General features: G+C 37.1%; 1 protein-coding gene across 1 annotated transcript; it reads left to right on the top strand.

Annotated features, from left to right (window-relative positions):
* The first annotated feature begins 335 nt into the window (after positions 1 to 335).
* LOC118548332 (olfactory receptor 2T29-like) lies at positions 336 to 1,298 on the top strand. The gene has a single exon (XM_036112159.2). It carries the CDS (start codon positions 336 to 338, stop codon positions 1,296 to 1,298), a length of 963 nt encoding a protein of 320 aa, XP_035968052.1.
* The last annotated feature ends 24,098 nt before the right edge of the window (positions 1,299 to 25,396 follow it).

The following is a 25,396-nucleotide window of genomic DNA, read 5'->3' as shown; positions in this document are numbered from 1 at the left end:
CATATATAATTTTTTTTTGCATTTTGATTCATTTTTTGTGTTTGTTTAAGGCAACTGCTAAACTAAACAAATTTACATGCTTATTGGTAAAGGATACTATAGCAAAAGGTAAGCTCACAATGCAATGAACAATGTAACCTCACTATATGGTAAATTTATAGAATTATAGGTAATTTGTAATCTCTAAATCTACAGGACCATGGATTTTTTTTTCCTGCTAGCATAACTGGGTTCTCTTTCTCTCTTTCTCTCTCAACACATTCATTTCAAGGGGTGGTGTTTCATGATTGAATAATTAATCCCAAAGCTTTCCCAGGTTGCCTCGGTGAAATATCATGGAGAACACCTACTGGCTGGTTAACTACACTGGGAGATCAGATTTCATCCTGGTGGGAATCTTCAGTGAATCCAAACACCCAGCTCTCCTTTGTTTGGTCATTTTTGTGGTTTTCCTAATGGCCTTGTCTGGAAACACCATCCTGATTCTACTGATACATTCTGATGCCCACCTCCACACTCCCATGTATTTTTTCATCAGCCAGCTATCTGTCATGGACATGATGTACATTTCTGTTACTGTGCCCAAGATGCTTATGGACCAAGTCATGGGTATGAACAAGATCTCAGCCACAGAATGTGGGATACAAATGTTTCTCTATGTGACACTAGCAGGTTCAGAATTTTTTCTTCTAGCCTCCATGGCCTATGACCGCTATGTGGCCATCTGCCATCCTCTCCATTACCCTGTCTTCATGAACCATCGGGTGTTGCTCCTCCTAGCATCTGGCTGCTGGTTCCTGGGCTCAGTGGATGGCTTCTTATTCACTCCCATCACCATGACCTTCCCCTTCTGCAGATCTCGGGAAATCCATCATTTTTTCTGTGAAGTCCCTGCTGTATTGAAACTCTCTTGTTCAGACACTTCCATCTATGAGATTTTCATGTACCTGTGCTGTGTCCTCATGCTTCTCATTCCTGTGACAGTCATTTCAGGCTCTTACTACTTTATCCTCATCACCATCCATAGGATGAACTCAGCAGAAGGCCAGAAGAAGACCTTTGCCACTTGTTCTTCCCACATGACTGTGGTCATCCTCTTCTATGGGGCTGCCATTTATACTTACATGCTCCCCAACTCCTACCATACACCTGAGAAGGACATGATGGTATCTGTTTTTTATACCATACTCACTCCTGTGCTCAATCCTTTGATTTATAGTCTAAGAAATAAGGATGTTATGGTAGCTCTGAAGAAAATGTTGAATGTGGGACCTGTCTTTCAAGAAACTATAAAGTAGGGGCACCTGGATGGCTCAGTAGGTTAAGCATCTGCCTTTGGCTCAGGTCATGATCCCAGGGTCCTGGGATTGAGCCCTGCATTGTGCTCCCTACTCAGCGAGGAGTCTGCTTCTCCTTCTCCTTCTGCCCCTCCCACCCACTTATGCTCTCTCTCTCAAATAAATAAAATCTTTTTAAAAAAAGAAACTATAAAGTAGGAAACTTTGATATTATTGTGTTTTTCCTTCTCTTTACACATTGTAAGTTCAGAATTTTATGTCAACTTTTCCTTAGAGTTTTATACCATGGTGTTTCATCTCACTTTTGCATCTTTATTTTTTTTAAGTATTGCCTCCCTGTACTATAAAACTCTTAAATTTCCTAATTCTTATCTTTCAAAATGTATTATACAATCATATTATAGTGATTTTATAGTTACTGAAGTTGATAACTGCTCTCTGACTCTGTAGAACACCCATATTCTTAGGAAATACATAATCAAAATATTTAGAAAGGTCATGTGATTCTATGTAATTGATTCAAATGAGAGAGAAGGAGAAGGGTGATGAAGAAAAAAAGGTAAAAAATGTTAATTGTTTAGTCTGGGTAAAAGGTATGTGGCTGTGGTTTGTACCATTCTTATTCATGATACTTTTCTGTAAGTGTAATATTATTCCACACAAACCATTAAAATATCAGTCGTCCTAACTTTTTAAAGTTTGTGTTCTATTTGCTGGCAGTGTAAGTGATGATATCTTATAAAATGTGCTCATTTCAATGCGACTAATTATTACTAGGACAATCCTGTCATCTGCCTACCTGTATCATCCCTTAATTTGCTAGACCATAATGATACACACTATGTGGATATGGTCCAAAACTGAAAGCACCTACTGGTTAAAAGCCCTACAAAATGGTAGTTTTAGAATCCATACTTGTATAAGAAACTGTGGGAAAAATATGAATTCAGAATGGAAGGAAGATTTAGGGGAGGTTCCCTGCTTGAGGTGATACCTGAACTGAGTTTTGAAGTATGTAATTTATTAGACAAAAAAAGAGAGAGAGAGAGAGAGAGAGAGAGAAGCAGGATATCAAATATTCAAACATTTATTCAATTATTCAATAAATATTTAAACTCTTATAATCCAAAAATAACAGCTAAATGAGATTAAAATCTTAACACTATATGGTTGCTGTTTTCAAGGAATTTGAACCTGTATAGTTTTATACGCAAATAGGTACTATACAATATATGATATGCCTTGATGCTAATGTGGAAAGTGTATGGCTCATAAGGACACATCTGTTCTACCTGTGATACACAAATTTGGTAAAAAAGGGGGACTGAGAACAGCCTCTGGAACTCAGTGCTGAATGTTGACTAGATATGCCCTCAGATGAGTACAGGAGGCTGTGGCAGAGGGGGCTTTCTCAGAGACAATATGCCACAGAAAAGACACAACATGAGCAGAGGTCAGAAGGTTGGCACAGTATAAGGGGTAAGTGTTTCAATTGCTCCATCGTTCCTACTTTGCTTTATAGACTTCTTTCTTGCCCTTCTGTGACCCAGAGTTTTACAAACAGTAGCAAAATGATTAGATCTGCATTTTAGAAATGTTAAATTAGTGGTCATTTGGGGAAGTGCAACACTGCAAGTAGAGAGAGCAAGTGAGTGAAGATAGTGAAGTAGATGGTGTTGATCTAAATGGAATGGACCATGCCTTGACACCAAGATGGACTGGATGGAGGAAAAGGATATTTGGAGTATGTGGGGCCTTTTGAACCTGTTCCATAAAACCACAGACATGGTTACATATATACCATTTTATAATGGGCGTGTCCAACTCATGAAGAATCAGACAGTTTCAAAAGTACAGATTCATTTGTCCTCTTGACACACTTGATTAGTTAGTGACTGTAAAATAAGGATCTTGCAATGTTTTGGAAAACAATATCAGAAAACCAACCCCCAATATTATTTGTTGCAGTAAAACTGAATTATACAATACACACACTCTAAAGTAATTAAGAAATGTATGTATCACCCCTCAATTTTCATGACTATAATGATACATTTGATGGTTCCATTTAAAACAACCTGACATAGAGAACAAAATGAGACAAAATAAAACAAAATGTGGCATTAAGCTATATTATTCAAAAGATTTTATTTCAAAAATTTATTTTTAATTTTTTATTATTAACATATAATGTATTATTTGTTTCAGGGGTACAGGTCTGTGACTCATCAGTCCTACACAACACACAGCACTCAACACAACACATATCCTTCTCATGTCCATCAACCAGCCTCCCCATCCCCCCAACCCCCTCCACTCCAGAAACCCTCAGTTTGTTTCCTGAGATTGAGTCTCCTGTAGTTTGTCTCCCTCTCTGATTTCATCTTGTTTCATATTTTCCTCTATTCCCCTATGATCCTCTGCCTTGTTTCTTAAATTCCACATATCAGTGAAAGCATATGATAACTGTCTCTTTCTGATTGACTTATTTCACTTAGCATAATACTGTCTAGTTTCATCCAGGTCATTGCAAATCGCAAAATTTCATTTTTGATGGCTGCATAATATTCCTGTGTGTGTGCATGTGCGTGTGTGTGTGTACCACATCTTTATCTATTCATCTGTGGATGGACATCTGGGTTTTTTTGTTTTTTGTTTTTTTTTTTCCTGGAACCAAAGTGTATCTATTTGCTTTATTAGGTTATGTTAATCACCATACATTACATCATTAGTTTTTGATAGAGTGTTCCATGATTCATTGTTTGCATATAACACCCAGTGCTCCATGCAGTACGTGCCCTCTTTAATACACATCACAAGGCTAACCCACGAACCAACTCCCCTCCCCTCTAGAACCCAGAGTTTGTTTCTCAGAGTCCAAGATCTCTCATGGTTCTTCTCCCCCTCCGATTTCTGCCCCTTCATTTTTCCCTTCCTGCTATCATCTTCTTCTTCTTCTTCTTTTTTTTTTTTAACATATAATGTATTCTTTGTTTCAGAAGTAAAGGTCTGTGATTCAATAGTCTTACACAATTCACAATGCTCACCATAGCACATACCCTCCTCAATATCTATAACCCAGCCACCCCATCCCTCCCACCCCCCACCACTCCAGCAACCCTCAGTTTCTTTCCTGAGATTAAGAATTCCTCATATCAGTGAGGTCATATGATACATGTCTTTCTCTGATTGACTTATTTCACTCAACATAATACCCTCCAGTTCCATCCACATCATTGCAAATGGCAAGATTTCATTCTTTTTGATGGCTGCATAATATTCCATTGTATATATGTATACCACATCTTCTTTATCCATTCATCTGTCAATGGACATCCTGGCTCTTTCCATAATTTGGCTATTGTGGACATTGCTGCTATAAACATCGGGGTGCATGTACCCCTTCTGATCCCTACATTTGTATCTTTGGGGTAAATACCCAGTAGTGCAATTGCTGGGTCATAGGGTAGCTCTATTTTCAACTTTTTGAGGAAACTTCATACTGTTTTCCACAGTGACTGCACCAGCTAGCATTCCCACCAACAGTGTAGGAGGGTTCCCTTTTCCCTACATCCCCGCCAACATCTATTGTTTCCTGATTTGTTAATTATAGCCATTCTGACTGGTGTGAGGTGGTATCTCATTAAGGTTTTGATTTGGATTTCCCTGATGCGAATGATGTTGAGCACTTTTTCATGTGTCCGTTGGCCATTTGGATGTCTTCTTTGGAAAAATATCTGTTCATGTCTTTTGCCCATTTCTTGATTGGATCATTTGTTCTTTGGGTTTTGAGTTTGATCAGTTCTTTATACATTTTGGATACTAGCCCTTTATCTGATATGTCATTTGCAAATATCTTCTACAATTCTGTCAGTTGTCTTTTGGTTTTGTTGACTGTTTCTTCTGCTGTGCAAAAGCTTTTTATCTTGATCAAGTCCCAATAGTTCATATTTGCCCTTGCTTCCCATGACTTTGGTGATGTTTCTAGGAAGAAGTTGCTGCAGCTGAGGTCGAAGAGGTTGCTGCCTGTGTTCTCCTTTAGGATTTTGATGGACTCCTGTCTCACATTGAGATCTTTCAACCATTTTGAGTCTATTTTTGTGTGTGGCATAAAGAAATGGTCCAGTTTCATTCTTCTGCATGTGGCTGTCCAATTTTCCCAACACCATTTGTTGAAGAGACTGTCTTTTTTCCATTGGACATTCTTTCCTGCTTGGTCGAAGATTAGTTTACCATACAGTTGAGGGTCCATTTCTGGGCTCTCTATTCTGTTCCATTGATCTATGTGTCTGTTTTTGTGCCAGTACCATACTGTCTTGATGATGACAGCTTTGTAATAGAGCTGGAAGTCCGGAATTGTGATGCCGCCAGCTTTGCTTTTCTTTTTCAACATTCCTCTGGCTATGCGGGGTCTTTTCTGGTTCCATACAAATTTTAGGATTATTGGTTCCATTTCTTTGAAAAAAGTGGATGGTATTTTGATAAGCATTGCTTTAAATGTGTAGAATGCTCTAGGTAGATTTGACATCTTCACAGTATTTATTCTTTCAATCCATGAGCATGGAATGTTTTTCCATTTCTTTAGGTCTTCCTCAATTTCTTTCGTGAGTATTTTATAGTTTTCTGAGTACAGGTCCTTTGCCTCTTTGGTTAGAATTATTCCTAGGTATATCATGGTTTTGGGTGCAATTATAAATGGGATTGACTCCTTAATTTCTCTTTCTTCTGTCTTGTTGTTGGTGTATAGGAATGCCACTGATTTCTGTGCATTGATTTTATATCCTGCCACGTTGCTGAATTCCTGTATGAGTTCTAGCAGTTTTGGGGTGGAGTCTTTTGGGTTTTCCACATAAAGTATCATATCATCTGCAAAGAGTGAGAGTTTTTCTTCTTTGCCAATTTGGATGCTTTTAATTTCTTTTTGTTGTCTGATTGCTGTGGCTATGACTTCTAGTACTATGCTGAATAGCAGTGGTGATAGTGGACATCCCTGCTGTGCTCCTGACCTTAGGGAGAAAGCTCTCAGTTTTTCCCCATTGAGAATGACATTCGCTGTGGGTTTTTCATAGATGGCTTTTATGATATTGAGGTATGTACCCTCTATCCCTATACTCTGAAGAGTTTTGATCAAGAAAGGATGCTGTACTTTGTCAAATGCTGTTTCTGCAACTATTGAGAGGATCATATGGTTCTTGTTCTTTCTTTTATTAATGTATTGTATCACATTGATTGATTTACGGATGTTGAACTAACCTTGCAGCCCAGGGATAAATCCCACTTGGTCGTGGTGAATAATCCTTTAATGTACTGTTGAATCCTATTGGCTAGTATTTTGGTGAGAATTTTTGTATCCACGTTCATCAAGGATATTGGTCTGTAATTCTCCTTTTTGATGGGGTCTTTGTCTGGTTTTGGGATCAAGGTAATGCTGGCCTCATAAAACGAGTTTGGAAGTTTTCCTTCCATTTCTATTTTTTGGAACAGTTTCAGAAAAATAGGTATTAATTCTTCTTTAAGTGTTTGGTAGAATTCCCCTGGGAAGCCATCTGGCCCTGGGCTTTTGTTTGTTGGGAGATTTTTGATTACTGCTTCTATTTCCTTCGTGGTTATACATGTGTTCAGGTTTTCTATTTCTTCCTGGTTCAGATTTGGTAGTTGATACATCTCTAGGAATACATCCACTTCTTCCAGATTATCTAATTTGCTGGTATATAGTTGTTCATAATATGTTCTTATAATTGTTTGTATTTCTTTGGTGTTGGTTGTGAACTCTCCTCTCTCATTCATGATTTTATTTATTTGGGTCCTTTCTCTTTTCTTTTTGATAAGTCTGGCCAGGGATTTATCAATCTTATTAATTCTTTCAAAGAATGAGCTCTTAGTTTCATTGATCTGTTCTGCTGTTTTTTGGTTTCTATTTCATTGATTTCTGCTCTGATCTTTATTATTTCTCTTCTCCTGCTGGGTTTAGGCTTTATTTGCTGTTCTTTCTCCAGCTCCTTTAGGTGTAGGGTTAGGTTGTGTATTTGAGATCTTTCTTGTTTCTGGATAAAGGCTTGTATTGCTACATACATTCCCTTAGGTCTGCCTTTGCTGCATCCCAAAGGTTTTGAACAGTTGTGTTTTCATTTTCATTGGTTTCCATGAATTTTTTTAATTCTTTAATTTCCTGGTTGACCCATTCATTCTTCAGTAGGATGCTCTTTAGCCTCCATGTATTTGAGTTCTTTCCGACTTTCCTCTTCTCATGGAGTTCTAGTTTCAAAGCATTGTCATCTGAAAATATGCAGGAAATGATCCCAATCTTTTGGTACTGGTTGAGACCTGTTTTGTGACCTAGGATGTGAACTATTCTGGAGAATGTTCCATGGGCACTAGAGAAGAATGTGTATTCTGTTGCTTGGGGATGGAATATTCTGAATATATCTGTGAAGTCCATTTGGTCCAGTGTGTCATTTAAAATCTTTATTTTCTTGTTGATCTTTTGCTTAGATGATCTGTCCATTTCAGTGAGGGCGGTGTTAAAGTCCCCACTATTATTGTATTGTTGTCGATGTGTTTCTTTGCTTTTGTTATTAATTGGCTTATATAATTGGCTGCTCCCATGTTAGGGGCATAGATATTTACAATTGTTAGATCTTCTTGTTGGATAGACCCTTTAAGTAGGATATAGTGACCTTCCTCATCTCTTATTATAGTCTCTGGTTTAAAATCTAATTTGTCTGATATAGGGATTGCCAGCCCAGCTTTCTTTTGGTGTCCAGTAGCATGGTTAATAGTTTTCCACTGCCTCAGTTTCAATCTGGAGGTGTCTTTCGGTCTAAAATGAGTCTCTTGCAGACAGCATATCGATGGGTCTTGTTTTTTTATCCAATCTGATAGCCTGTGTCTTTTGATTGGGGCATTTAGCACATTTACATTCAGGGTAACTATTGAAAGATAGGAATTTAGTGCCATTGTATTTCCTGTAAGGTGACTGTTACTGTATATTGTCTGTGTTCCTTTCTGGTCTATGTTATTTTTAGGCTCTCTTTTTGCTTAGAGGACCCCTTTCAATATTTCTTGTAGGGCTGGTTTTGTGTTTGCAAATTCCTTTAGTTTTTGTTTGTCCTGGAAGCTTTTTATCTCTCCTATTTTCAATGACAGCCTAGCTGGATATAGTATTCTTGATGCATATTTTTCTCATTTAGTGTTCTGAATATATCCTGCCAGTCCTTTCTGGCCTGCCAGGTCTCTGTGGATAGGTCTTTGTCAATCCAATGTTTCTACCATTGTAGGTTACATATCTCTTCTCCTGAGCTGCTTTCAGGATTTTCCCTTTGTCTCTGAGACTTGTAAGTTTTACTATTAGATGTTGGGGTGTTGACCTATTTTTATTGATTTTGAAGGGGGTTCTCTGTGCTTCCTGGATTTTGATGCATTTCCTTCCCCAAATTAGGGAAGTTCTCTGCTGTAATTTGCTCCAATATACCTTTTGCTCCTCTCTCTTTCTTCTTCTTCTGGGATCCCAATTATTCTAATGTTGTTTTGTCTTATGATATCATTTATCTCTCGAATTCTGCCCTTGTGATCCAGTAGTCGTTTATCTTTTTCTCAGCTTCCTTATTTTCCATCATTTGGTCTTCTGTCTCACTGATTCTCTCTTCTGCCTCATTTATCCTAGCAGTTAGAGCCTCCATATTTTATTGCACTTTATTAATAGCCTTTTTTATTTTGACTTGTTTAGATTTTAGTTCTTTTATTTCTCTAGAAAGGGTTTCTCTAATATCTTCCATGCTTTTTTCAAGCCCAGCTAGTAACTTTAAAATCATCATTCGGAACTCTGGTTCCAACATCTTTTTTTTTTTTAAATTTTATTATGTTATGTTAGTCACCATACAATACATTATTGGTTTTTGATGTGGTGATCCACGATCCATTGTTTTCATATAACACCCAGTGCTCCTTGCAGTACGTGTCCTCCTTAATACCCATCACTGGGCTAACCAATCCTCCCTCCCCCCTCCCCTCTAAAACCCTGTTTGTTTCTCAGAGTTCATAGTCTCTCATGGTTTATCTCTCCCTCCAGTTACCCCCCCATTTTTCCCTTCCTTCTCCTAATGTCCTCCATGCTATTCCTTATGTTCCACAAATAAGTGAAACCATAGGATAATTGACTTTCTCTGCTTGAATTATTTCACTTAGCATAATCTCCTCCAGGACCATCCATGTTGATGTAAAAGTTGGGGATTCATCCTTTCTGATGGCTGAGTAATATTCCATTGTATATATGGACCACATCTTCTTTATCCATTCATCTGTTGAAGGGCATCTCGGCTCTTTTCACAGTTTGGCTATTGCGGACATTGCTGCTATGAACATTGGGGTGCATATGGCCCTTCTTTTCACTACATCTGTGTCTTTGGGGTAAATACCCAGTAGTGCTCCAACATCTTACTAATGTCTGTATTGACTAGGTCCCTGGCAGTCAGTACTGCCTCTTGTTCTTTTTTTTAGGAGATTTTTTCTCTTGTCATTTTGTCCAGAGGAGAATAGATGAATGAGAGAACAAAATGCTAACAGGGTAACAACAACCCAGAAAAATATACACTAAACAAATCAGAAGAGGTTTGCAACCATGGGAAAAGAAAGGGAAAGAAAGAAAAAGATAAAGATAAAAACAAATAAACAAACAAACAAAAAACAGAATATGATCTAATATGATCAGGCTGGTCCATAAATCAGTGCCACACACTAGTTTTGGGGCATAATTTGGTCTGTTAGAAGAAAGTGTCTCCCAAAATTTTAAAGAAAGAAAGACTTATATATGTACAAAAATAAGGGTAAATACGATGAAGGGATGGAATATGAGTGTAAAGATGAAAATATAAAAGATTTTATAAAAGGGGTGCCTGGGTGGCTCAGATGGTTGGGTGTCTGCCTTCGGTTCGGGTCATGATCCCAGGGTCCTGGGACCAAGCCCCACATCAGGCTCCCTGCTCTGCGGGAAGCCTGCTTCTCCTTCACCCTCTCCCACTCTCCCTGCTTGTGTTCCCTCTCTTGCTGTGTCTTTCTCTGTCAAATAAATAAAATCTTTAAAAAAAAAAAAAAGATTTTGTAAAAGGAGTTGATAAGATAAGATGTTGGTTGAAAAAAGAAGAGGATTTAAAAAAAAAAAGGGAGAGAATGTGATCAGGCAGGAGAGTAGAACAAAGCCATACACTAGAGATTTAGGGTATATTTTAGTCTATTAGAAGAAACTGTATCCCAAAATTTTAAAGAGAGAACAATGTGTATAGATATATATATATAGATATCTATCTATCTATCTATCTATCTATCTATCTATCTATATATATATATATACCAAAAATACAGTTAACTACTATGAAGGTATAGAATATGACTCTAAAAATGAAAAATAAAAAAAAATTAAAGAAGGGATTCATAAGATGTTGGTTGAAAAAGGGAAAAGAAAAATTCAAAAAAAGAAAAAGAAAAAGAAAGTTAAAAAAAATTAACTTTGAAAGAGTAAAGAATCATGGGAAAAAAGCCATGAATTCTTTGTGCAGTGTTCCCCTAGCACTGGAGTTCTCATTGATCAGTAAACTTGGTCTTGGCTAGCTGTTCTTGAGGATCTTCTGGGGGAGGGGCCTGTTGCAGTGGTTCTCAGATGTCTTTGCTGAAGGCGGAATTGCCCCACCCTTGCTGGAGCCGGCCAAAAAATCAGCTCGGGTTTCCTCTCGGGAGCTTTTGTTCCCTGCAAGCTTTCCATATAGCTTTGAAGGACGAGAGTGAAAATAGCAGCCTCCCAATCTCTGCCCAGAGGAGCCAAGAACTCGGTGCCCCACTCCTCAGTGAGCCCCCAGAGAGAAAAGCAGTCAATCACTCCCATCTCCCCAGTCTCCGGCCGCACTCCGTTGTCAAAGGCCTGTGACCCAGCATTTCTATCTCTGGGACACGACCCCGTTTGGAGTCTCCAAGCTCAGCAGATTCCTGTGGTGCACTCCCATGCTGCTCCTCCCAGGGGAGGAAGGGGAGTTTCCCCAGATCTGCTGCTTGTTGGGTCCCTGCTGGAAGAGCAGTGGCCCGACTGTGCTGTGGATCACGGTTTATAGCAACCCCGAGCTGAGAGCCCACTCCTCGGCTCCATCTCTGCAGCTGCTTCCCTGCTCTGATACCTGGGAGCTCTGCCACACTCAGGCACCCCCAGTCTTTCTGTGACCCCGAGGGTCCTGAGACCACACTGTCCCAGCGAGGATTCCACTCCCTGCTTAGGCACTGGAGCGACATCCCTCAGCAGAGCTGACTTTAAAAGTTCTGATTTTGTGCTCTGCTGCTTTATCACTTGCTGGTAGCAGCTGCCGGAGGCCTCCCTCCCCCGCCCTCTATCTTCCTGAATATCACCTCAGATTCACTTCTCCACACGTCCTACCTTCCAGAAAGTGGTTGCTTTTCTGTTCAGAGAGTTGCTGCTATTCTTTTCTTTGATCTCCTGTTGAGTTCATAGGTGTTCAGAATGGTTTGATCCCTATCTAGCTGAATTCCTGGGACCAGATGAAATTTAGGCCTATTACTTCTCTGCCATCTTGCTCCTCCTCTGGACATCTGGGCTCTTTCCGTAGTTTGGTTATTGTGGACATTGTTGCTATAAACATCGGGATGCAGGTGCCCCTTCAGATCAGTACATTTCTACATTTGTATCTTTGGGGTAAATACCCAGTAGTGCAATTGCTGGGTCATAAGGTAGCTCTATTTTCAACTTTTTGAGGAACCTCCATACTGTTTTCCAGAGTGGCTGCACCAGCTAGCATTCCCACCAACAGTGTAGGAGGGTTCCCCTTTCTCCGCATCCTTGACAACATCTATTTCCTGACTTGTAAATTTTAGCCATTCCGACTGGTGTGAGGTGGTATCTCATTGTGGTTTGATTTTTATTTCCCTGATCCCCAGTGATGTTGAACACTTTTTCATGTGTCTGTTGGCCATTTGGATGTTTTCTTTACAGAAATGCCTGTTAATGTCTTCTGTCATTTTTTGGTTGGATTATTTGTTCTTTGGGTGTGAGTTTGGTAAGTTCTTTATAGATTTTGGATACTCGCCCTTTATCTGATATGCTATTTGCAAATATCTTCTTCCAGTCTGTTGGTTGTCTTTTGGTTTTGTTGACTGTTTCCTTTGCTGGGCAAAAGCTTTTTATCTTGATGAACTCCCAATAGTTCATTTTTTGCCTTTGTTTCCCTTGCCTTTGGAGACGTGTCTAACAAGAAGTTGCTGTGGCTGAGGTCGAAGAGGTTGCTGCCTGTGTTCTCCTCAAAGATTTTGATGGATTCCTGTCTCACATTTAGGTCTTTCATCCATTTTGAGTCTATTTTCGTATGTAGTGTAAGGAAATGGTCTAGTTTCTTTCTTCTGAATGTGGCTGTCCAATTTTCCCAATAAAAATTACTCTATCTTGAACCAGAAATATCAATTTTAACATTTTTAGAACAATTAATTTTCTTTTTAGGTAATGTGTCTAAGATACAATTTCCATAGTCTTTATTTATAGGAACTTACAAGTGCTATGCAGTCTGTAAAGTTATTTATCAAATTATATACAGTATCTAATACTTAGAATTTGTGCTCCAAATTTCTTGCATCTAGAGTTAAAAACTGAAATGGAAGAGCTACAAGCACTCAAATGCACTTGCTTACAAATACCAAATAATTAGTTGCTCTAAAATAGTCTCAAACTTTCAAATGTCTTATTTAGTCATGCGTTTTTGATAGTGATGCCACCAGCATTTGGCCAAATGAATCACTTCTATCCCATGGTAACATGGTTTCAGGTTTCTACATCCTTCAGAGCACGTTAAGGAACATTGTTGGAGTTCTTCATCCAAATCCGGAATTAACATTATTATGCATCACATAGAAAAGCTTCTATTATTTTTCATAAAATTTCTGCTTTCTTAAATGTGTTCAAAGAATAACATTTGAAGAAATATAATGAACAAAACCATTTTCTAAGGATGGCTAAAAAATGAGGCTTCTTAAACATAATTAGATACATTAAAATTAACATTTAACATAGTTTTTATTGCTTTTTTCCCCTTCGGTTATTATTTGTAAACATATGGTTTAGTGTACCTAATTGACACTGAGTCTTGAAAATGAAAACCTCTAATGATATGGTTAAAAACCTTTGAGTTGTGCAATTCAAACTTCTATTTTAGTAAGAAATTCAAGCTACAACATGTTTTTTTAATTCAGTGAGCTAATTTAAGTATCTTACCAGTTTAGTGCTTGGAGACTATTCCATAGGATGGGTATGTCCTCAGTTTCAAAATAAATTACCTATTACTAAGCTTAATGATGTCATTGTTGAATCTTGATAGCCATTATTTGAAGAAAAAAAAATGAGTGTCTGCTACAAATATCTCCCCATGTATGATTACTTCGGTAGGACAAATAATCAACCATTTTTGAATTTTGATACAAAGTATTAATTTGCATACTATATAGTTCTAGACTAATTTAACCCCTACCATCTGTGAAGAAAGAGAACCCACATTCTCATTGTGCCGAAGAGTCTCTATCCACCCCCTAATGCATGTCTGTTCTGTGACCAGAGGGGGCTACTTGTCCCTCTGCTTTCTGGTTGGTTTGCCAATGAGAGACCCCAAGCAAATGATTAAAGGGTAGAAGAAGACTTAGGTCGTGGTATTTATACCCTCAGCATTGCCTGTCAGGCTGAGACTGTTAATGGCCAAGATCCTCCCTGCTGAGGCTCTGCCCTCACCTATGGTCATCCTCCCAGCACTTTTAGCTGTTGTGGAACTTGATAACCACTGCTACTGTCCCTGCTGTCCCTTGGGAGCAAGGCTCGTGAGAGCTTCCTTTTTTTGGTGACTTTGGGGTCATTCTCCAAACATTGATAAAAATCCTTAAGCCTGTCTACCTCATTTCTGTATCAATCCCGATGTAATCATCCATCAATATTGGCTACACTCTACAGATTTTTGCCAATATAGTCAATTCCATCTAGATTACATGTTTAGTGATTAATTTTTATTTAGCATCTTTCTGTATTGTCATTACTCCTAGTATTTCTTAAACACTGAATTAGCCAATTACAAAATTATGTTATTTCTGACTCTATAGTTTGTCCTCTATCTGGCTTGTTTCCTCTTATCTATTATTAATATTAATCGCTGGTTATATATGAATTATTTTTCCCAAAAGTTAAATTTTAACATATGCTTATCTTTTTGTCTTGTGCAGATTTTGATTATGGTGTCAATTATGTCAGTCATTTTCTCTCAAATTTGGAATTTTCTATTTTGTTTAGGAAGCCTTCTCCATCATAATATATAGAAACTGTCTTCAACATTGTTCTAAAGAGGTCTTAAAATTTTGTACATATAGTTCTTTAATCTGCATGGAATTTTTTTTAGTATGTTGTGGGAGAAACATGTAATGTTTTAAATTTATCAGAAATATTACTTTATACAGTGATTCAACCAATCACTTCCTACATAAAACATACACACATTGACACATTCAGGTTTCTTTAAAAATGCTGTAGCAAATAAGGGATCTATACTGAGCTCCCTCATGGGGACATTTAGAAATAGCTGTAGGTCAAGAGAGTCTTAGGTGTAGAAATAAGAGGCTTCTGGGTTAAAGAACTTCACAGCCAGTTGCATATTGGGAAGACCATGACAATGTTAACATGGCATCCCCAAATTCCAAATAGCAGCTGCCCTGTTTCAGCAGAAACCAAGTTGGGCTACACAGACTATCTCTGCTGGCTGAGATGCCAGTGAGGCTCCAGTGGGCAATGGTTTATCTAAGGCAATTTGCTACCTTACATCATAGGACATAGAAAATCTCCTGAATCTACATGGAAAACAGTTAGTGACAGCTAGAATTCTGAAATACCGGATTCAACCCAGAATGGGCCTCAGTAACCAGAAAGAAGACAATTATATAATTATAGTCTAAGATACCACCACCAGGTAATTTTAAAATTAATTTCCCCTTCCCAGCCTTATAATATGCTGTGAAGTCAGGTGTGACCCTACAGAGAATAAAAGATTCATTCAAGAAAAATGTCAAACATCCTGTGTCTCTATCCTTTCTCCCTTTCACAAAAACAACATCTATCTTGAGAACTATATAACCCATGAGTTACTTTCATACATAAATGTCTCCAAATAGCAAATATTTACTTGATGTATATTCACCAGATAAGGGAGTGCTGGCTACTGTAGCAAACCTTAAAATACATAATGCCCTAAACACAGTAGAGGGCCATCTCTAGTTAACATAAATTCTAAATCATGAAAGAGAATATCTGGGAGATTCTCAATAGTCAGGCCTGGCATTGGTTCACAATTCCATTCAAAGACCATTGGTCAGAACTAAGTCACAGTCACACCAAAGGATGCTGGGAAATGAAGAGGTGAGAGACAAGGTCAGTGAAGATTAGGACAGTCCCTATATAACGTATTTAAATTTACATCCATAACACAGATTGTTCCAAACCTATTGTCGTCCATTAAAATGATTATATTTGAGACTCTGTCTTTTCAGAAATATATAGTTCAATTTACTCTAACATACAATTTCATAATTTAACCACAAATTAATTTTATTATTTCAGTGTATAATTTCAAATTCTATTTAATCATTTCTTTATATTAAAAATTGATGTCTCTTATTTTTTGCTACTCCAAAATATTGTAAATATATATCATTGTTAATTTCTGTATACATGTAAATACAATGAGTTAGATTTTTTTGGTATGTAGTTATAAGATTTTGTTATAGGCCATACACTTCTCAATTTTATTAGATGCTGCTAAATTTTATATTTTTATCTTTTTCTATTACATATGTGTCCCAGAAATATTTATAAAGTATGAGAAGTGAGATGTACTGTTGTATATTTAAAAACTAAAGAGTAAGCAAAACAAAGTTGTTACACTCAAGAATTTTAGGGCATTATGGTTGACCCTTAAACAATATGGAGGTTAAGGGTGCCAACCCTCTTGTACAGTCAAAAGTCTACATATAACTTTTGAATCCCCCCAAAATTAAGTGCTAATAGCCTATTGTTGATTGGAAGCCTTATCAATAACAAACAAATAAATATTTTGTATGTCATATATATAATATACTGTATTTTTTAAAGATTTTATTTATTTATTTTAGAGAGAGAGAGACAGAAAGAGAGTGTGCACAAGTAGGGGGAGGAGTAGAGGGAGAAGGAGAGGGAAAAACAGACTCTCCGCTGAGCATGAAGCCTGACAACAGGGCTTCATCCCAGGACCCTGAGATCATGACCTAAGCTGAAGTCAGATGCTTAACTGACTGAGTCACCCAGTTCCCCCTAATATACTGTATTCTTTTTTTTAAGATTTTATTTATTTGTCAGAGAGAGCACAAGCAGGTGGAGAAGCAGGCAGAGGGAGAAGCAGGCTCCCCACCGAGCAGGGAACCTGATGTGGGACTCGATTCCAGGATCATGACCTGAACGGAAGGCAGACACTTAACTGACTGAGCCACCCAGGTGTCCCTAATATACTGTGTTCTTACAATAAAGTAAGTTAGAGATAAAATGTTATTTAAAAAATCATGAAGAATAGAAAATACATTTATAGTACTGCACTGTGCTTATTGATTCTGTAAGTTTATATCATCGATTTACAAGATGAATTCTCTTTCAGTACCTACATCAATATTGTCTTATATGATACAAAACACTTTAGATGTTTTATATTTTTTACTAACATTAGACATCAAAAGTGAAAAGATCATATGAAAAAGAAATTCATATTTACACGTATAATGATATATACATTGATAATGAAGAAGCAGCGATATAATTGCTTTATAGTAGCCCAGTGTAATTGATACAATTGCTTCACAGTTGCCTAGTCTATACACTAATGAATGAATCACTATACAATTTTATGGCATACAGTATTATAATCATATTCATAATACAGTATTGGAAACATTTCTAAATTACAAAAAAAAAAAATGATGACAGGCTGATATGCCCTTTCTCCAATGATGAGAGAAATAAATATATATAGTACAATAATGTAATTCTTTGAAAGCTGTTATAAAACAGTAAGAAAGCTAACACATTATTATTTTTTTATTAAATATCACTCATCTTATGCTTACATAAGGATGGGTTATCCACTTCCCTACAAGACTTGCACATGATCAATAGGTAGTGATGATGATAATAGCACAAATACATCTCATACAGTTCTTGCTGTACAGTTATTAGATTTCCACACAGTCGCACACACACACACAGCAGATAAGTTTGTTAACTGCACAGCATAATTGTTTACTATTCATTAGGTGGACATGGATTATAATAAAGGTCTTCAACATCATCATCTTCATATTGAGTAGCCTGAAGAGGAGGAAATGAAGGAGGAATGTGCCTTGCGGTCTCAGGGATGGCCAAAGTGGAAGAAGTGGAGGAGGTGGAAAGAGAGGCAGGAGAGGCAGATACACACTTCATAACATTATGGAAATATACTTCATAATTTTTTGTCTTTTGACTTTTTCTATTTCTCTAAAATTGATTCTATATTATATTAATCTTTCTTCCACCATTTGCTTTAGTTTCAGTGCTCATATCATAGACATGTCCATATCATAAAAGAAGTAAAAAGCAGTCCTAAAAAAAGCAGAACCCTTCTACTGGATTGTCTAGTGTCAATTTGTTTTCTGGCATTGTTACTTCTACATCTTCTTCCTCATCATCTGACACTAGTTTGGAAGCACTCATCTTCATCAAGTCACCTTCTGTTAATTCTTCTGATGTGGAGTCTTTTAGCTCTTGAAATTTTCCAAGATCCATATCTTGAAATCCTTCACACTCCCCCACCATTTTTGCCATATCCACAATCTCATTCATGTTTTCCTTGATTGGCTCTGTTATAAATCCTGTGAAGTCATGCATAACATCTGAATACAGTTTTCTCCAACAGGAACTCATTTCAGGCTTGATGCCTCTTATGGCTCTTTCTATAACAATGTTGTAATCCTTCCAGATTTTCATGATGTTTTCTCTATTGGGGTTCCTTTTGATAGCATTGAAAATCATTTCCATAGAATTGTGTGTAATGAGCCTTAAAGGTTCTTATCCCTGGTCTAGAGGCTGAATTAGAGATGTTGTGTTTGGGGTCAACTAGACCACTCAAATGCCTTAGGTGTTGAACTCATGGGGTTCTGGGTGACAAGAGCAGTGTCATATCAAAAGAGCTTTAAAAATACATCCCTTACTGGCAAGGTGCTTCCTGACTTCAAGGACAAATCATCAATGGAACATACCCAGAGAAAGGGTTCTCATTGCCCAGGCCTTCTAGTTGCACAACAAAAAGACTGGCAGTTCATGTTTATTTTTTCCCTTCAAGGCTCAGGAGTTAGCAGCTTTATAGATAGGGGAGGTTCTGATTATAAACGTGAATAAATATGCACAAAACATTAGCATTAGCCTATCCCTTTTTGCCTTAAATTCTGATGTTTTCTTTTTTTTTTTCTTACTAATAAATGTCCTTTATGATTTTTTTTTAAATAATAAAGTATGTTGTTTGCATTAAAAGCCTGTTCAGGCAGATATCCTTTCTCCTCAATGCTTTTCTTTTTTTTCTCAATGCTTTTCTTAATAGTGCCTGGGAACTCATCTGTCATCCCTTGGTGGGCAGAAGCTACTTCTCTCGTTGTCTCAAAATTTTTGAAGCCAAACATCTTTCTAAAATTGTCAAACCAAGCTTAGTTGGGAGTAAGTTGTTCAGCAATAAATTATTCACCTTCATCTTGCTTTGTTTTCATATAATGACTTTACTACTTCTTGAATCATATTAGAGATCATAGGTATGCCTTCTGTTTTTGCTTTACACATGTGATATGGTTAGTCTTTGTTTTCTAATAGGTTCAAAGATTCTCAGTACATGATGCCATATTATCATGCAGAAAATGTGTACACATTTATACTCTAATAACATGCCTGTGCTAGCATTGAATTGATTATTTATCTATTTTTTAGTTTAATTTATTTTTTATGTTTTTTTTATTTCTTAGGTTTTTTTTTATTCAATACACCAAGGTATAGTACATCATTAGTTTCTGATAAAATGTTCAATGATTCATCAGTTCAGTATAACGCCTAGTGCTCATCACATCACATGCCCTCCTTAATGCCCATCACCCAGTTATCCCATTCCCCCAACCATCTCCCTTTCAGAAACTCTGTTTCCAGGAGTCAAGAGACTCATATGGTTTGTCTCACTCTCTGATTTCTTCCCATTCAGTTTCCCCCCACCTCTTTGTCCTCTGCACTATTCCTTATGTTCCGCATATGAGTGAAACCAGATGATGATTGTCTTTCTCTGCTTGACATATTTCACTTAGCATAGACCCTCCATTTCCATCCATGTCAATGAAAATGGTAGATATTATCTTTTCTGATGGCTGAGTAATATTCCATTGAATATATGAACCACATCTTTATCCATTCATCCATTGAAGGACATTTTGGCTTCTTCCACAGTTTGGCTCTTGTGAACATTGCTGCTATGAACACTGGAGTGTATGTGCCCTTCTTTTCACTGCACCTGTGTCTTTGGGGTAAGTACCCAGTAGTGAAATTTCTGGGTCATAGGGTAGCTCTATTTTTTAACATCTTGAGGAACCTCCATACTGTTTTCCAGAGTGGCTGCACCAGCTTGCATTCTCACCAACAGTGTAAGAGGTTTCCCCTTTCTCCACATCCTTTCCAACATTTGTTGTTCCCTGTCTGGTTAATTTTAGCCATTCTGGCTGGTGTAAGGTAGTATCTCATTGTGGTTGTGATTTGTATTTCCCTGGTGGTTATTGATGTTGAACATTTTCTCATGTGTCTGTTAGCCATTTGTATGTCTTCTTTGGAGAAGTATCTGTTCATGTCTTCTGCCCATTTCTTGACTGGATTATTTGTGTTTTGGGTGTTGAGTTTGAGAAGTTCTTTATAGATGTTGGATACCAGCCTTTTATCTGATATGTCACTGGCAAATATCTTCTCCCATTCTGTAGGTGGCCTTTTAGTTTTGTTGACTGTTTCCTTTGCTGTGCAGAAGCTTTTTATCTTGAAGTCCCAAAAGTTCATTTTTGCTTTTGATTCCCTTGCATTTGGAGACGTGTCTTGCAAAAAGTTGCTTTGTCCAAAGTCAAAGAGGTTGCTGGCTATGTTCTCCTCTAGGATTTTAATGGATTCCTGTCTCACATTTAGATCTTTCATCCATTTTGAGTTTATATTTGTGTATGGTGTAAGAGAATGGCCCAGTTTCATTCTTCTGGTTGAATTGGTGGTTGTCCAATATTCCCAGAACCATTTATTGAAGAGACTGTCTTTTTTCCATTGGACATTCTTTCCTGCTTTGTTGAAGATTAGTTGACTATAGAGTTGAGGGTCCCTTTCTGGGTTCTCTATTCTGTTCCATTGGTCTATGTGTCTGTTTTTGTGCCAGTACCATGTTGTCTTGATGATCACAGCTTTGTAATATAACTTGAAGTCAGGCATTGTGATGCCCCCAGCTTTGGTTTTCTTTTTCAGCAATCCCCTTGCGATTCTTTTCTGGTTCCATACAAATTTTAAGATTGTTTGTTCCAGCTCTGTGAAAAATGCTGATGGTATTTTGATAGGGATTCCATTGAAAGTGTAGATTGCTCTGGGCAGCACAGACATTTTCACAATGTTTATTCTTCCAATCCATGAGCATGGAATGTTTTTCTATCTCTTTGTGTCTTCCTCAATTTCTTTCATAAATGTTCTGTAGTTTCTAGAGTACAGATCTTTTACCTCTTTGGTTAGGTTTATTCCTAGGTATCTTATAGTTTTTGTTGCAATTGTAAATGGAATCCATTCCTTAATTTCTCTTTATTCAGACACATTGTTAGTGTATAGAAATGCCACCGATTTCTGTGATTGATTTTGTTTCCTGCCACGTTGCTGAATTTCTGTATGAGTCCTACCAATTTTGGGGTGGAGTCTTTTGGGTTTTCCACATAAAGTTTCATGTCATCAGTGAAGAGAGATTTTGACTTCTCCTTTGCCAATTTGAATGCCTTTTATTTCTTTTTGTTGTCTGATTGCTGAGGTTAAGACTTTTAGTACTGTGTTGAACAATAGTGGTGAGAGTGGGCATCCCTGTCATGTTCCTGACCTTCAGGGAAAAGTTCTTAGTATTTCCCCATTGAGAATGATATTTGCTGTGGGCTTTTCATAGATGGCTTTTATCATATTGAGGTATGTTCCCTCTATCCCTACATTTTGAAGAGTTTTAATCGGGAAAGGATGCTTTATGTTGTCAAATGTTTTCTCTGCTTCAATTGACAAGATCATATGGTTCTTGTCTTTTATTAATGTGCTCTATCTCATTGATTGATTTGCAAATGTTGAACCATCCTTGCATCCCATATATAAATCCCACCTGGTTGTAATGAGTAATCCTTTTAATGCAATGTTGGATCCTATTACCTAGGATCTTAGTGAGTATTTTGGCATCCATGTTCATCAGGGATATTGCTCAATAATTGTCCTTTTAATGGGGTCTTTTTCTTGTTTTGGTATCAGGGTAATGCTGGCCTCACAGAAGGAGTTTGGACGTTTTCCTTCTATTTCTATTTTTGAAACAGCTTCAGTAGAATAGGTATGAATTCTTCTTTAAATGTTTGGTAGAATTCACCTGGGAAACCGTCTAGCCCTGGACTCTTATTTTTGGGAGACTTTTGATTACTGCTTCAATTTCGTTACATGTTGTTGGTCTATTCAGATTGTCTATTTCTTCTGTTTCACTCTTGGTAATTTGTAAGTTTCCAGGAAGGCATTCATTTCTTCCAGATTGTTTAATATGTTGGCATATAGTTGTCGGTAATAATTTCTAATAATTGTTTCTATTTCCTTTTTATTATTCGTGATCACTTCCCTTTCCTTCATGATTTTATTGTTTTGGGTCCTTTCCCTTTTCTTTTGGATAAGTCTAAAAAAGTAATTGAAGCATAATTAGCATACAGACTTATATTAGTTTTAGGTGCACAATATAATGATTCAAAATTTCAATGCATTACTCAGTGCTCATCAAGATAACTGCACTGTTAATCCTTTCTTTATTTTTTAAATTTAAATTCAATTTAATTAACATACAGTATTATTAATTTCAGGGGCAGAATTTAGTGATTCATCAGTTGCATATAACACCCAGTGCTTATTACATCCAGTGCCTTCCTGAATGACCATCACCCATTTATCCTATCCCCCCATCCCCTCCCATCCAGAAACCCTCAGTGTGTTCCCCATAGTTAGGAGTCTCTTATGGTTTGTCTTCCTTTCTGTTTTTATCTTAATTAATTTTTCCTTTCTTTCCCCTATGTTCATCTGTTCTGTTTCTTAAATTCCACATGAGTGAGATCATATGGTATTTGTCTTTCTCTGACTGACTTATTTCATTTTGCATAATACCCTCTAGTTCCATTCACATCATTGCAAATGACAAGATTTCATTCTTTTTTTTTTAAAGATTTATTTATTTGACAGAGAGAGACACAGTAAGAGAGGGAACACAAGCAGAGGGAGTCGGAGAGGGAGAAGCAGGCTTCCCACTGAGCAGGGAGCCCAATGAGGGGCTCGATCCCAGGACCCTGGGATCATGACCTGAGCCGAAGGCAGACACTTAACCGACTGAGCCACCCAGGTGCCCCGAGATTTCATTCTCTTTGATGGCTGAGTAATATTCCATTCTATGTATATACCACCTTTTCTGTATCCATTTTCCTGTTGATGGACATCTGGGCTCTTTTCATAGTTTGTCTATGATGGAACTTGCTGCTATACACATTGGGGTGCATGTGCTCCTTCGAATCACTATGTTTGTGTTATTTGGAGAAATACCTAATAGTGCAATTGCTGGGTCATAAGGTAGTTCTATTTTTAACTCTTTGAGGAATCTCCACACTGTTAATCCTTTTTATCTGTTTCACTCCTCTCCTCTCCCACCTCCCCTCTAGCAACCACCAGTATAGTGTCTGTGTTTAAGAGTCTATTTCTTTTGTCTCTTTTTTTCTTTATTTCTTTACTTTGTTTCTTAAATTCCCTTTATAAGTAAAATCAGATGGTATTTGTCTTTCTCTGATGTATTTCACTTAGCTTTAAACCCTCTAAGTCATCCATGGTGTTGGCAAATGACAATATCTCATTTTTTATGACTGAATAATATTCCATTGTATAAATTCAATTCAGGTATATGCATTTCTCTACACGCTATCTCAATAGACAAAGAGGGGAGTGACTCACACAAGACTGGACAGTCCAATTTAGAGCCCAGTCTAGAACTTACAATTCTTATTCTTGGTCTGTGTCCTTTACCAAAATTAGTTCTCATCTCCATCTCTTGGGTCTCCCCTCCACCCTCTTACCCTCTCCTCATGATAAGGAGCAGAGGAAGAAAGAAAACTATATTTTTGATGTTTTAAACTGGAGATTGGTGGGGAAAATGTGCATATGTAAATTTGGTCTTTTGATTCTTTAGTTTATTTTATATGATTCCAAAATTCATTGTATTATTCAACTGGTTAGTTTGATATTCTACCTTTTTAAATTGTCTGAATCAGAAAAGTAATTTAGTCCTGTAATAACAAAGCAATACTCATTGTATATATGGTTCAAATACATATTTTTCAGTCTAATAATCTAAAATAAGTTGAATAATTAAAATAGGAGTAATATTTTAAAAAATTCACTATATGTTCTTTATACATTCATCTCTGAATGGGCACTTGGGTTGCTCTATATCTTAGTTATTTGTAAATAATGCTGCAATAATCACAGGGGTGAATTTATCTTTTTAAATTAGTGTTTTTGTATTCTCTGGGTAAATATTCAGTGGTGAAATTACTAAATCAAAATAGATTAGAAAAAAATGGATTAGGGGCATCTGGATGGCTCAGTCAGTTAAGCATCTGCCTATGGCTCAGGTCATGATCCCAGGGTCCTGGGATTGAGCCCCACATTGGGCTCTCTGCACAGTGGAGAGCCCGCTTCTCCTTCTGCCACTTTCCCTGCTTGTGGTCTCCCTCTCTCTCTCCATCAAATAAATAAATAAAATCTTTTTAAAAAAACAAAGAAAAAGAAAAAAAAATGGATTAGACACCCAAATGTGAGACCCGAAACCATAAAACTCCTAGAAGAAAACATAGGCAGTAATTTCTTTGACATCAGCCATAGAATCATTTTTCTAGACATATCTTTTCAGGGAAAGGAAGCAAACCAAAAGTAAAGTATTGGGATTAGACCAAAATAAAGAGCTTTTGCACAGTGAAGGAAGCCATCACCTAAACAAAAAGGCAACCTACTGAATTGGAGGTGATCTTTAAATGGCAGATCCAATAAGAGGTTAATATCCAAAACATATGAATAACATACACAACTCAGCTCCAAAGAAACAAACTAACAAATACTCTGATTTAAAAATGGGTAAGGACCTAAAGAGACATATTTTCCAAAGAAGACATATAAATGAACCACAGACACATAAAAAGATGTTCAACATCACTAACCATCATGAAAATGCAAATAAAACTACAGGGTACATTTATGAAAGAATTTGAGGATGACACAAAGAAATGGGAAGAAGTATGGTGACTAACATAACATAATAATTTTTTTTTTAATTTAAAAAATGGGAAAAAAATTCCATGCTCAAGGATTGGAAGAACAAACATTGTTAAAATGTCTATACTACCCAAAGCAATCTACACATATAATGGATTCCCTATCAAAATACCACCAGTATTTTTCACAGAACTAGAACAAACAATGCTAAAATTTGTATGGAACCACAAAATATTTTGAATAGCCAAAGCAATCCTGAAAAAGAAATCAAAGCTGGAAGCAATAGGATTCCAGATATCAAGTTATATTACAAAGCTGTAGTCATCAAAACAGTATGCTACTGGCACAAAAACAGACACATAGATAAATGGAACAAAACAGAAAACTCAGAAATGAACCCACAACTATATAGTCCACTAATCTTTGGTAAGCAGGAAAGAGTATCCAATAGGAAAAA

Source organism: Halichoerus grypus, chromosome 2 (assembly GCF_964656455.1).
Source record: "Halichoerus grypus chromosome 2, mHalGry1.hap1.1, whole genome shotgun sequence".
Lineage (NCBI taxonomy): Eukaryota > Metazoa > Chordata > Mammalia > Carnivora > Phocidae > Halichoerus > Halichoerus grypus.
The sequence above is the reverse complement of the archived record's forward strand: the minus strand, read 5'-3'. Positions and strand labels throughout refer to the sequence as shown.